Source organism: Bombus huntii, chromosome 3 (genome assembly GCF_024542735.1).
Source record: "Bombus huntii isolate Logan2020A chromosome 3, iyBomHunt1.1, whole genome shotgun sequence".
Taxonomy (NCBI): Eukaryota; Metazoa; Arthropoda; class Insecta; order Hymenoptera; family Apidae; genus Bombus; species Bombus huntii.
The window spans coordinates 12,435,722-12,449,369 of NC_066240.1; the positions used below are offsets into that span (position 1 = coordinate 12,435,722).

The window sequence follows — 13,648 nt, forward strand, 5'->3', positions numbered from 1 at the left end:
TTGCAATTAGCGGAAAGAAACCCGAGCCATCTTTGAAATCTCCAACATCTCTAGAGTACCGTTCCCCGTCTTTTCAAAATTCCATAACTTCTAATATCTGAGAAACACGCGTTTATCCACGGCATACAGAGGCATATTAAGAGCCTGTCGGAAAAAGCAGAGAAAATAAATTCCATCCAGCTAGGAAATAACTGTCTGTCGGGGCATTAGCGAGAACTTCAAACGTTCGTCTAGAAACCGCCCGAAAAGCAAACAATCAACGCAGATACGAATCTCAGCGTGCTCTAAAACTCTATAAGCTCTTCTCTTAATATGTGGAAGCATCTAATGGCTAAGGAGAGACTAATATTAGCCTCATATTTGTGGCTTATAAGTCCATAGGTATACCGTGTTCTCATTTACGAGTCTGCTGGATATTTATATCGTTTTATAGTCACGAGATAAAATAAAGAAATCGTCGATTTAACGAAACTTTGCTATCGCGAACGTTGCGTTTCAAACGAATAAGCGTTCGACGTAACTTAGGACAAAACACGGTACGTCTATTAGGTTGTCCGGAAAGCGTCTTTCTTCCGCAAACGTGTTTTTTACAACGGTGCACCTTCGTACAAACGTGAAACCGAGTCTGTGAAATGTCGCGGTGTTTATCTAAACGGAACGAAATGGTACGTAATTCTACGAAACAATATACAACAAGAAACAACCTAATATCTCGAGCCTCCGTCGTCATTTTCTCATCGCTCTGATTCACCTAGAAGGAAAAACCAAGCTGATAAACTAAGACGCACAAGTAATCGCGCAATCGTTCACGAAGAACGACACGCGACAACTCGGATCGTATCGTTTAACTTTATACTAGGCATATCATTTCTTATTTCGCGACTCTATGTTTTACCATGCGATAGAAACTATCGATGATTTATGGGAATGCGTAAGGTACAAAAGGCAAATTAAGTCGAATACGAATGGCCTGCGTATTAATACTTTGATTGGGTCATTGGTAACCGGAGCGCTTCAACTTCTTACAATTGTAAAAATTATAGAATAACAATTTTTCGTTCGAGGCTTTGTTCTCGAGAAAATCGACTTTGAATTTGCGCTCGGTACGCGTGCACTTTATCGCGTCTCGTTATAACGGATCTCACTGTAGATCGTTGTCTCGATGGAAAAATTAAAAAAAAAATGTTTATTCTATATTTTCGACTTCTTTTTTCGCGTAGAATCACCCCCTTTCCGCTTGTACCACCAGTTACCAACCACCCTGTATAATACGAATACTCTAAGATTATCGTAGTCATTTACGATTAAGCATATGCACTTACTTATAATACTTATAAATTATACCTATCTATAACAAGTATTAACTTATTGTAAATAAACAGCCATGTCACTGTGCCACGCCAGAAAAATTACTGAAAATTCTCAACGCGAGAATTGATTGTAATTTCAACAAATAAATAAAAAAAAAAAAAAAAGAAAGAAATTTACGATTCGACGATACAATTCGAGGGCCGAATGTCGAACCACCTCTCGCAACACAAATTTAACGCGACGTACTTGCATTTTGAAGCTTATTGGATCAACGACCAATTCGATATCGAGAATATTATGGACGCACCGTCGGTGGAACACCGGTATCGAGGTCCCTTCGATTCGAAAAAGAGGAGGAAACGATAATTTAGCTGCGCGTGGTCCGGCTAACTCGGACGTATCGGATGAACTTGTCCCAGCGGAGAACTTCTAAGCACTCGTACCACGCGCACAAGCCTCGGACTGCCCATAAGAACAACCTGTTGTCGGGCCCGCTCGCCCTTTCGTGTTTCTACAAACCTTCTTTCGAGATATTCGGACTGTTCCACGAGAACAGGACCGGTCAATGGAATTAGGAAAGTCGTGAATTCGATAAACTTTCAACGAACGCGAGCAAAGTTCTCGGCTGAATTATAACTAACATTTGGCTAAACGTTAACGATAGAATGATTAACCCAGGAACGACACGCTGCCTTCTTTCAACTATCGCGTGTATCTATAGAGAAGCCTGTACGTGCTACCTCTTAGTCGCAGAGAGAATTTAACGTTCCGTTCGTTTAGACAGATAGCAGAGGAAAGTAAAAAGACAAAACAATTAACTAACATTTATTGGCATTTGTACGTTTTTCTACAGACACGACGTTGCGACGCCATCCGCAATTATTTTCCAATTATTTTCCGATATATCATAATTAAAATCGCTTTCTAAAATTCTACGTCCTAAAACGTCGGGGTCATAAAAGACCAGTGTGACATTCTAACGTTAACACTTCTACGTCCAACGAACGTCGAAATATCATTCCGACCTCGCTCTCCCTCAAAATATCCCACTGTTTTTTAGCCTACCAAAAAACGCGATAGAAACGCGATAAAAAAATGGAAAAAATGTAACAATCGGAAATAGTACTCACTTGCGGCCGCTGTCGAGGAACCTGTCGAACTCGACGGACATTTTGCAGCAGAGGGCCCGCCTGTTGTGCGAGGACGAGCACTTGGTGTTGATCATATGGCCGTCTGCAATCAAACAGGGACACCAAGGTTCAGCGAGGGATAGTAGTGGGCGATGTAATTAATTAAGAGGTTAATAATCATCCTCGTCGGTACAGAGGCTTAATTAATTCGGCTCGATCCTCGTCGCTCGTTTCTCTTCTCCTTTATCGGACGTGCTTTCGAGGGCACACCTCGATCATCGTGATACACGTCGTTCCACCTTCCAGCCACGGACGCTCCCACGATACGCGAGTATTTCAATTACGCTCCGCCAACAATACGCGACAATTAACCGTTCGAACCGCTCGCCGTAATTACACGGCCGCTTAATAATCGCGCAGAGGTCGGCGAAGAATAACTTGCAGGGATAAGATAAGAGAAAAAGGTCGCAGGTTTTACGGCCGGTTTCATCCTGGACCTCGGATGATTAATACTCGGTAACAACGACGCTGATTCGATGATCGAACGCTTGCATAATAATTTGCTATCTATTAACGGCCGCTCGTACTGTTAGCAAATCGACGAGTTACCAGTTGTAGGCTTCTTTTCGTGTCTACTTTCATTTTTCCTTTTTTGTAGATTTGTCACAAATAGGATAATTAGCTTGACTCGTAGCTTGTGCAATTTACGCGCGAAACGCGACGTTGTTGCTATCGCGAATTTATCGATACCGATATAACTTTCGATTTGCAACTTGTAAAACTTCGTTGTGCTAATTAGACGCGGGAATGTAATAATTACGCGCGCGCGGGAAATTTCCAGTTACGAAACGTTAGTATCTCGCTTGTTTGTTTCTTTTATTTACTTAAACGAGTTTGCCTTTTTCTTTCATTTGCATTATACTTACACTTATTACTTACACAAGGTGACGCCAGGTGCATACGAGCATACAAACATTCGTGCGATACAAGTATCGATGAATAAAATACGAGTAGAAAATATAAAAAGATATAAACGGGCTGTATTTTGCATTGTATTATGCATATTGGGACATGTACGTAATTTTGCATATTCGTTTCAAATATCCAAAGATTCCTCCAATAGAACAAAATCGGTCGTACGTAATTCAATAGAATAATACAAAAGAAAAAGCGACATCGTGCATCTATTATTTCCTTGCGAAACGAAAGACACTTTTAGGCCAATCTAACAGATCATACGCCAATAGTATTCGTAAAAATATGAACTTTTACGTACGTACGCAATCTGTAATAGTAATGCTCCATGAACTTATGACAATTTCGAAAATTTCCTCGTAGGAAATAAAAAGAAGTAAAAAGTATGCAAAAATATTTCCTCTTGGAAATGTCTTGGAAACTGAGAAGAATTCGGAGCAACGTAGCTTCACGTGTTCCCCTGCGGCGAAACTGACGCATCAGTTGGCCGCGTGGGTGGACGCAGCCAACAACAGGGAGGATAATACCGGGCACGGAAGGACTTAAGGAGGAGGGGATGAGCACGCGAGCCCTCGGGCACCGTCCGACATTTGACCTCACCACGCGCTCTGCACCGGTTTGCACCTCCACCACGGGCCCCTTTCTACCTGCCTCGCGTAATCCACCCTTGTTCCTTCGTCCGCCGAGATTACCGCCATATTCACGAACCGACGGAATTGGATCAGTGGAGCAAAAAATCACGTTCCTTTTCCCCCTCCTTATTTCGTATTTCCAGTGAAAATTTTTCATATTCGCGAAAATACAAAATACGTTACATGCGTTACGCGTGTAGCCTAGTATTTACTCTACAACAGCTTGGACGAAGCTCGTTGTTAATTTAGCGGCCCTACGAATTGAACACTCGCAAACTATGCGGAGGAACATATCGGGAAAATACTACTACATTGACGAACTGGCGCTTTCAAAGACCTTTAAATCGTAGCAAAACAACAACGTAAAGTCAGTGGTTCGTGTAACAAAAGTTTACCTATTGCTTCTCGCTGTATATGGCTTTTTGCTCGGTCGATGCGAACTCACGTTCGTACAAGATGATCGCGAGAAACAGTTGCTTCTAAGCACCGTGATAATGTCGCAAACTCGTATCGACCGCGAGCTACCACAGCGTGTCACGTAACCCGTGCCCCTACTGTTTACATCTTAATGTCAGACGTTACTTATAGCTGAGCTAAAGTTCGGTTAATCAGCCGCTATTAAAATTTCGTTCGCGAAAACGAAGTTTGCGGAAACTGTATTCCCATAAGTTTTTCTCGCTTCTTGCGAGAGATTTACGATTGTAAATTCGACGAGAGAAATATCCTGCTTTTGTACTCGTGTTCGATGGAAGAATTCTGTTTAGAAGTTGGAATTAGTTTTCGTTAGAAGTTAAGACTTTCGCGCGTGGCCGAGATGTCGGGTCGAATGAAGGCGATCGATCGATCTGTCCCCTCGGAAACCGGTCGCAGAATCTGCTGCAAGGTGGAATCTGGTTCGGCCTGATCGACACGCGGCGCCGCTTCTCCTTCTTTGATCAACGCGTGATTATCTAACGACGAGACTGCGACATCGATCGAAGAAGTTGTCATCGTACGCCACTCTTTACCCTTGAAACGTCCGTTTCAAATCGCAGCAAGAAAATATCCAGATTCTTTGGATCTCGATGAATCCCTTCGACGAAGACGAAGAAGATTCGTGCGTCGACTCCAATACGTTCCAGGATAGATAGAATTCTTCAAAATTCCAAAATAATTTCTTCAAAAATTCCCTCGACGGAGAAGACTCGAGTACATCGACTCCAAAATTGTTCATCGTGCAAAAATCTTCGTGAAATTCTAGGAAATTCCAACGCTACTCTTCAACGTATTTCCTCGAGAAGGAAATTCGAGTACATCGACTCCACAATTTGTCATCGTCTTTGAACGATGCTTGGATCTTCGGATCTCCGAAATTCTACGAAATTCCAAAACTGCTCTTTGAAATATCTCCTCGACGGAGAAGACTCGAGTACATCGACTCCAAAATTGTTCATCGTGCAAAAATCTTCGTGAAATTCTAGGAAATTCCAACGCTACTCTTCAACGTATTTCCTCGAGAAGGAAATTCGAGTACATCGACTCCACAATTTGTCATCGTCTTTGGACGATGCTTGGATCTTCGGATCTCCGAAATTCTACGAAATTCCAAAACTGCTCTTTGAAATATCTCCTCGACGGAGAAGACTCGAGTACATCGACTCCAAAATTGTTCATCGTGCAAAGATCTTCGTGAAATTCTAAGAAATTCCAACGCTACTCTTCAACGTATTTCCTCGAGAAGGAAATTCGAGTACATCGACTCCACAATTTGTCATCGTCTTTGGACGATGCTTGGATCTTCGGATCTTCGAAATTCTACGAAATTCCAAAACTGCTCTTTGAAATATCTCCTCGACGGAGAAGACTCGAGTACATCGACTCCAAAATTGTTCATCGTGCAAAGATCTTCGTGAAATTCTAAGAAATTCCAACGCTACTCTTCAACGTATTTCCTCGAGAAGGAGATTCGAGTACATCGATTCCAAAATTTGTCCCAACATCTTCGCCAAGTTCTTCGAAACTACAAAACGCCTGCGTAACGAATCTCCGCGAGAAGATTCCGAAGATCGACTCGAAAGTGTGTCGCGATCCTCGCTCGATTCTTCGAAATACCAATACGAAATCCTTTGATAAAGCGACTCGGAGGAGAATGGCAACTAAATTCCATTTCCATTGGATTCGATCGAATCCAGCAGGTGGTCGATCAACGCGATCCCTTCCCCCTTAAATCAATCCGGGAGCATCTCATGCCAGTCCAATTACGCCGGTTCGTCGGATTAATCCCGCGGCTTGCCAGATAACGATACACGCGTGTCGTCCACGATCCACAGCCATTAAAACATCGAACCCACGTTGAGTGGACAGTCGTTGCGAGGCGGTGTGTTTCGGTTGGCGACCATTAACCGGGCACGACGAGCGAACTTTTGAAATGATTGACGAGCACGGGTCCGCGAGCGAGCCAGCTCCTACACGCTCGTTCGTTCCGCGCCGGCAATTATCGCGTAAACGAGGCCAACCATTAAGCCCGGCCGTAATTATCCGTGCCTCGTATTACAACAGAAATAAACGCTCCTATTCGGTTCTTCTTTCTTTTTCTTTCTTCTTCGTTCTTTTCTATTTATCCGCTCCCTCGTTTATCCTTTCTCCTCCGCTACGTCCCTTTCCCCTCTTTTTTTTTTCTTTTTTTTTTTATACATATGATATAATGAAATAAAACTGTCCGACTGTACGATCCTTGATATATTAGGATACCAGGGTGGTACGAATAAAATTATAGTTTGGTTGGACAGAACGATGATAGGGATGACTGGCTAGGAGGAGATCGACAAAGTCGAGCCTCGAATTTAGTCGCTACGAGAAGCGACTTTTTCGGGCTTAATTACTTGCTTAATTAATGAAAGTCCCGAGAGGAATCGCGTGACGAGATACGGCGGTAGCTTCGTAGGTGTTTTAATCTTTGTTATTACGTAGAATCAGGAAGTTTGTGTCTGTATTTTAATCGGCATGTAGTTATCCCACGCGTTACTGTTTCACGATGTTCCAAAATGTACAGGGTATCTCGTCGTTGGTTCCAAATTTTCTAATTGCTCCGAAGTTTCTATCGACGCTGTTCCCCAGCTAAACTGTTCAACCAGTTAGCTGTTACGACCTCTTTGAAATGCGTGTAAAAAACGTTTGGCAAAAAGTAAACGATGACGAGTATACTCGTCGGGCACGGAGTACGCGTGACTCTTACGATATAGAATTAAGTTACAACGAAATAACCGTTTTATTTTTGGATTTTATTACTGACAGGGCTCGTGGTAACGCAAAATAGTGGCATTTCCTCGTGACGAGTATACCCGTCAAAAACAGCTGACTGGTTAATTCACGCGCACTAAAGCAGCAAGTACGACACTGTATGAAACTCTTTACACTCGACTGTTCCCTTCGAGAAGACACTGATCACGGATTACTGTCAATTACGTAACACAAAATTACACGAGCTGCAAATTTCTTACAGACGCGCGTTTCTTTCGAATTTCGCTTTCGCATCGTATAAAGAAACAAAGAAGAAAAGGAAGAACATGGCCAGCTACGTCGAGCGCAAAGGACTAAACATACTTTTAGGAAATATTCCCACCTATTTTAGATTTTCAACTTCCACGACGACTAGGCTTTTCCATCGTGCCGTTGGTATTAAGGGGGGGGGGGGGGCTAAGGTTAATTCGATTTCAGATGATCCAGCACCAAATTATCAAGTGCACCGCAATTCTACCTTTTTTCCGAGACACGTCCGAATAATCGCTGCCATTGCCGTATTTTTTAATATTTCTCCGTGAAAATTTTATACAATATTCTTCGAATGTCATACTTTAATGTACTATTGGTTTTAATAAAGAGATTTTAACCGTGTCGTCACAAATAATTCACAAAAACATGCCTTATTTTTGTACGAATTAACCTTAGCCCCCCCTTAATTGCCCTTTGTCCAGGTTTTCTCGCGTCTGTCCCGAGGAAGCAAACCGGAACGTTCGCTAAACACGACCGAAAGTCGAAAAGTCAGAAACGTGTGCCATTTCTACGTATCATTCGAAGATGGTATCCCACTGGGGGTAGCCATCCACATGTTATATCATTATACCACTAAGCTATAATATTTTACCGAATGTCCTACTGGACAAATTGTAAAATGTAAATAAATAAATAAAACAAAAGAAAATTTCTACGTATCGTCACACGGAGATCGAAGATCGAGCGGTGTTTCTCGCTCGTGGATTTTACTGGCTCGCGGACGTTTCCTCGAGTTCTCCACGTTCGAAAACGCAGTAATCAAATTCGAGGAAAAGCAAGACGAAACAAGATCGCCGAGTAAAATGTCAATGGGAAGAGTAGAAGGTAAACGAGTACAAAGTATACTCACTGGTCTGATTTTGAAAGTAGGGATCGTCCCGGTCGGTGAAGAACCAAGTCTGAAATGAGAAATAAAGAAAGGTTAAACCGAGAGTACTCGACGACCGGGTAAGAGCTACTTCTACGCCGGTTTTGACTCTAACGATCGACGTGTCGGTCACGTACGCAGACGCCATTGTTTACCGCGGCTAACACGCGCCACGTACCGATCATAAATTTCGATTTCTTCCGTTGCTTCGAGCTTGCATCGCTCCATCTACGTCCACCGAGCTCGATAAATCGCTCTCGCGAGTTTCACCCTCGATCGCCGCTGCGAAAATAAAGTTCTTCTTTTTCCTTATTTTCTCTCCCTTTTTTTCTTTATTTTTATTATTTTTGTAGGGACAAGCAACAGATTAAGATAGTTGTCAACAGATTTTTATCTGTACTTAATCGCCAATAAATTATACACATTCGTACGTGGTAAATTACAGACCGTTCATACATCTGTAATTATGGAGAATAAGATATCGTTGAATCGAAGCTATTCGAACACGCTGGAGTAAATTTCGTAGAATTACAGAGATTAATACAGCGACTATACAATGAATTGACACACGTTTTCCATTAAAGAATTTTTTCTCAGATTATACATTGAAAATTCATAGTGTATCGAGTTTTTGTTGCCCCGCGCCAAAGTACTACCGAACGATACGGAATTTAATATGCTCGAACCTAATTAATTAGTACGTAGATGATACAACAGATACAATGACGCGTCTTCCTTACTTTTCTCAACCACTCTATATCGTAAAGATATTAGAGAGAATTTTGAAGTTGTTCAAAGCCAATGTCCGTGCTGTTCCAAACTGCCAAACTTTCAGAACGTCTAGCAAAATTATAGTCTACTTATGGTTTGTCTCTAAGTTATCCAACTTTTCGAAAATCCAAAAATCTACCGATCTTCTCCGTAAGAGTAGAAATCCAAAGAGAAATCGCAGCAAAACGAGATTTTCATTCTATCGTTAGATTTTCAGACCATTAGTCCATCCACTAATCACGTTGATCGATGTACGCTTTCGTATCGATCGTATCGTCGATAATTTGCCAAAAAATTCGACGAGACAGTTGACGCTGCGAGCGACCAGCAGATCGAGAGAGAACACCTTAGGAATTGGGAGCTCCGGGTGGTTGGTCGGTGTCATCTGCATGAGAGTAGAGCGACGACGTTGAAGATTGGTGCAGTGCACGTGTTAAAGCAGTCGCCTATTTTTAGTTGGCGAGTTCCCTTCAGGAAGTGAGCGTCGACGGAACGAGGGGTAACGCTGCCGTACCAGACGTCACGAGCATTGTCTCGAGGATTTTCACGTGGCGGGATGCGCTTTCGAACCCGAGGAAACACGGATCCCTGCCACTTGTGCGCGGCAAAAGAGAAAGAACGTGGGAGAAACGCTCGTTCCGATGTAATAGACGTCGGAAACGAGTAGAAAGTGGCGAACTCGTATCAAAGCGGTCTCTAAGCGTCCGGAAGAAACGCGATAAACCAATTCGAGCAGATTTCTCGCGACGTTTTTTCGGTCAGACTATAGAGACAGACTTCGGTCAACGCACGAAAGAAATTTCGAATCTTAGCTGCAAGTTCATCTTTGTTCGTTTTATTCGCCGAATTATAGTCTAACTGTAAATATATTTCATCGTGGTCTTCGCAGAACTAACTCGAGAGACATAGACAGGAAATGAAATACTCTGGCAGATTGTTCGAGCTGTTTGAGAGAATTCGTTATTGAAGAAGGTTTTTTTTTTTTATTTAGTTGTTTACATTTACAATTTGTCCGATTTGGACTTTTGGTGGAATTTTTTGAAGAAAGTGAACAGTTTTTGAAGAAAAGATTCGTAGAGTCGTGGATGGCGAGAAGTCTGACTATATTTCGATGTTTGTGAATTTTCGCTGAAAATTTTCATGATATACAGGGTGGCGTGATTAAGTGCAGTCGCCTAGGTATCTACCTTGTTTATTGTTGTACGAAAAGCTTCTCAGAACAAAGTTACGCTACTTTAAGCGTCTTCGAACGCAAATATCTCTTGCACGAAGAATTAAGAAAACGCATAAATTTGTGGATATATAGAAATATAGAGTTCCATCTAAAAATGTAACAAGAATTCTGGAATACTCGTAAAAGAGAACGAACTTGAGAAAAAGTTCTTTCCACCGTTGCCTGTGTCCCCGACGAGCGTAGCTTTGTCGCTGGAAAGTTTCTCTAGATGACAATAAATTTTTTTTGTTTAATATTTATTAAAATTACAATCAATTCTCGCGTTGAGAATGACAATAAATAAAGCAGATATTTGCATGATTCCATTTATCCAACACGGTGACACAAACGGGTATGATATAATTGCAGCTGAAAGAAATAAGAAGAAAGTATGGAATAAAATTTCTCAACACTTAATTTTCGAGAAAAGCGAGTTTCAAAATTCGTCGAGTACGCTGCAACTTGAGTAATTCCCACCTAAGTATGGGCGAACGATCGTCAGGAAGTAATTACACGCGTGAAAAGAAATAGAAATTGCGAAACAAAATTTGTCCGTTTAAGGCTTCGTTTCGAAGAAGACGAAGTTTGAACGCGTTTAGCTTTAGAAATCGACCTAACATAGGCGCGTGATGAATTTTCAAAGCGTTCCATCGAAGAATTTTAATTCCACGTTTTCCACTCGTTATACAAAATTGTATAAAAAAATGTCTTCTATAAGAAATCGTTTCAGATTTATTCGTTACTCGGCCGTATCCTATTTTCTAGCTTCTCGCGTATTCGTGCTTCGAACGGCGAACGTATTTCGAGCGTGACGAATCGCTGTTTCTCCCGATTTCCCAAAACTTGAATAGCGGCTTAGCAAACAGCGGTTGTCGGATGGCTATCCATGGAACGTTATCTTACGACCGACGATAAGAATTGTCGCGACAAGACGGATGTCCTGTATAACCGACAATTAAACCGTGGCGAAGGGAGAGACGGAACAAACGCGGAGGAAGAGGAAAAAAAAAAAAAAGAAAAAGGTGAGACGAATAAGCTCCCGAGTCAGCGTTCGCAGAAGGAACACGAATATCCGGCAAACAAGAGACATCGCACGCCAGGGAAAAAGAGGGACGAGAGACGCGATGACGTCAGTGGCACCGGCGTCGCGTTACATCGACGTAATTACGTTAATCCACGCACGTACGTCGCGGCTAAAACGGGCATCGTCGTTAAGCCGATATCTCCATTGCACTGGGACCCAATTCTCTCTCTCTCTCTCTCTCTCTCTCTCTCTTTCTCTCTTGCTCGAGAATAATTTAAACGTTTTGGTTGCAGTCTCCGTTTCCAACTCTATGGGCGACGCGACGTTAGGAATTAAATAGGCTGTTCTCGACTCCAACTAGGAGAGTACTCGCGTTCTGTTTTTGTAATAAACTGGAAGATGGAGAAATCCAAGCTGTAAATCGTCTGGGAAGGAATATAACGAAGTATGTGGATCGAGAACAGTGGATCGTTTGAGAAAGTCCGAACCTAATATACCTAATAACAATGTAATATCTAATCTATAAACATAGGAATTAGGTAGTCGAGGAACTAAACGTATAAATATACGAGTACACGAGTGTGTCACGTAAACTTAGGGGTTGGTCGATGAAATAAAAATAGCTGAGTCGTAACACAACTATCGTCTTTATTTCACAGCGCAGGTTTACACAGATCGGAGAGATGTTCACTGTTCGATGGTTTTGTCTATTAATAAACAGATAAGAGAAATAATAAACTTAAAAAGTTTAGGTTTATGGTGGGTCCCTGGGGTAATTGAGGGTACGGACCGAAGACCTGCGCACATCCTGCCTCTAATACGAATTGACGTTACAAGTGCGTGAAAGTAGGAGCTCGAAAATCTGAATACTCGGACAGGAGAGTGTGTAAATGCTTACCTACTTGAGCATTTAAGTACGTACTCGAACGTAGTAACCAGTGGAATATACCTGAGCTGTACGTGCGTTCCAAACTCCGAGAGGAATGAATATCGAACAGCTAGAAACGCACGGTACACGCGCAAACACCAAACACGAAAATATTATTTCGATAGTCTGAAAATATCGACGGACAAGTAAACTACAGTGTTTTCGATACTCGACGTCCGAACGCTCTGAAAAGTCGCAATCGAGGTCCGATTAATTGCAAGGAGAAGTCCTCGGTGATCATCGATATAAAAAAAGAAGGGAGACGGGAAGAAGAAATAAAATGAAAAGGAGAAATTAACTCGAGAGATACTCTGTAGTTTACTGGCGTAAAATTACAGCGATGCGGTCGGTGAGCGTTTCCAGATAAATAAACGACGTAATTGATCAATTATCCGCTGACGTTTCAGAGGCGAAACGGCTGTTGTAAATTGAAGGGTTGCGATATAGGGCGAGTCACTGAAACTAATGACAAACGCTTCGACGGCCGATCGATCGGTATCCCCGGCAGAAATCCTCCTTCTCCGAATGAAATCCTCCGATGAACACCTACAGCATGTTACTTAACAGCGAGCCAATCGAGCACGATGACTCTCGAATTGCAACACGTGAATTCCAGTCGAATACAAAGTGCAACACGAGCAATTTGTCGAAATCGAAAGTATCCCTGTAGCACCGATACGATGGCAAATTCGAACACTGTCATCCGAACGTTGTCCGTGGTTCTTTTACGGTTCTTCCTCGACCGTTAATAGTAACGTTTTTACCATCTATGCAAATGTATGTAATATCTATGCAAATACATTCGCGGTCTTGAGACTTTGCGATGTACGGTGACTCGCGAAAATAGCTGAACATTTAACGTAGGAAATTACGGTATATAAATAATTGTGCGTTGTACGAAGCTCTTTGGAATTTCATTAGCACTGCGACGAGTCACGACGATTATATTGGTAATATTTGGAACCAATCTGGAAATGTACATAGAAGTTACGTTTATTACAAACATACACTTGATTATTAGTACAGTTGAAAATTAGTACAGGATATAAATAATGGTCTTCGATATGTATATGTCGGAGAAGAGTCAGGAACAGGGTTGTGGGCGTTTGATAGACCTCCCTTGGAGTTGGCCATCGTTGTGTTATAACGAAGATACGGCCTGATACTACGAGTATGAACACTACCGATTCGACGATCGACAGCGGTGGTTGGGCACTTGCGACGCTAGTGACGTTGGTCTTAGGTTCGATAACGAATCCGCGGTC

General features: G+C 42.2%; 1 protein-coding gene across 3 annotated transcripts in view; it reads right to left on the minus strand.

Moving 5' to 3' along the window:
- Nucleotides 1-13,648, minus strand: part of LOC126863638 (fringe glycosyltransferase) — a 132,837-nt gene that overhangs the window by 112,322 nt on the left and 6,867 nt on the right. For all 3 annotated transcript variants that reach the window (XM_050614016.1, XM_050614017.1, XM_050614018.1), the window contains 2 exons: nucleotides 8,430-8,478; nucleotides 2,442-2,544 (listed from right to left, as the gene is read on the minus strand). In XM_050614016.1, coding sequence (XP_050469973.1) covers nucleotides 2,442-2,544; nucleotides 8,430-8,478 — 152 coding nt within the window. The remainder of the gene's footprint in view (nucleotides 1-2,441; nucleotides 2,545-8,429; nucleotides 8,479-13,648) is intronic.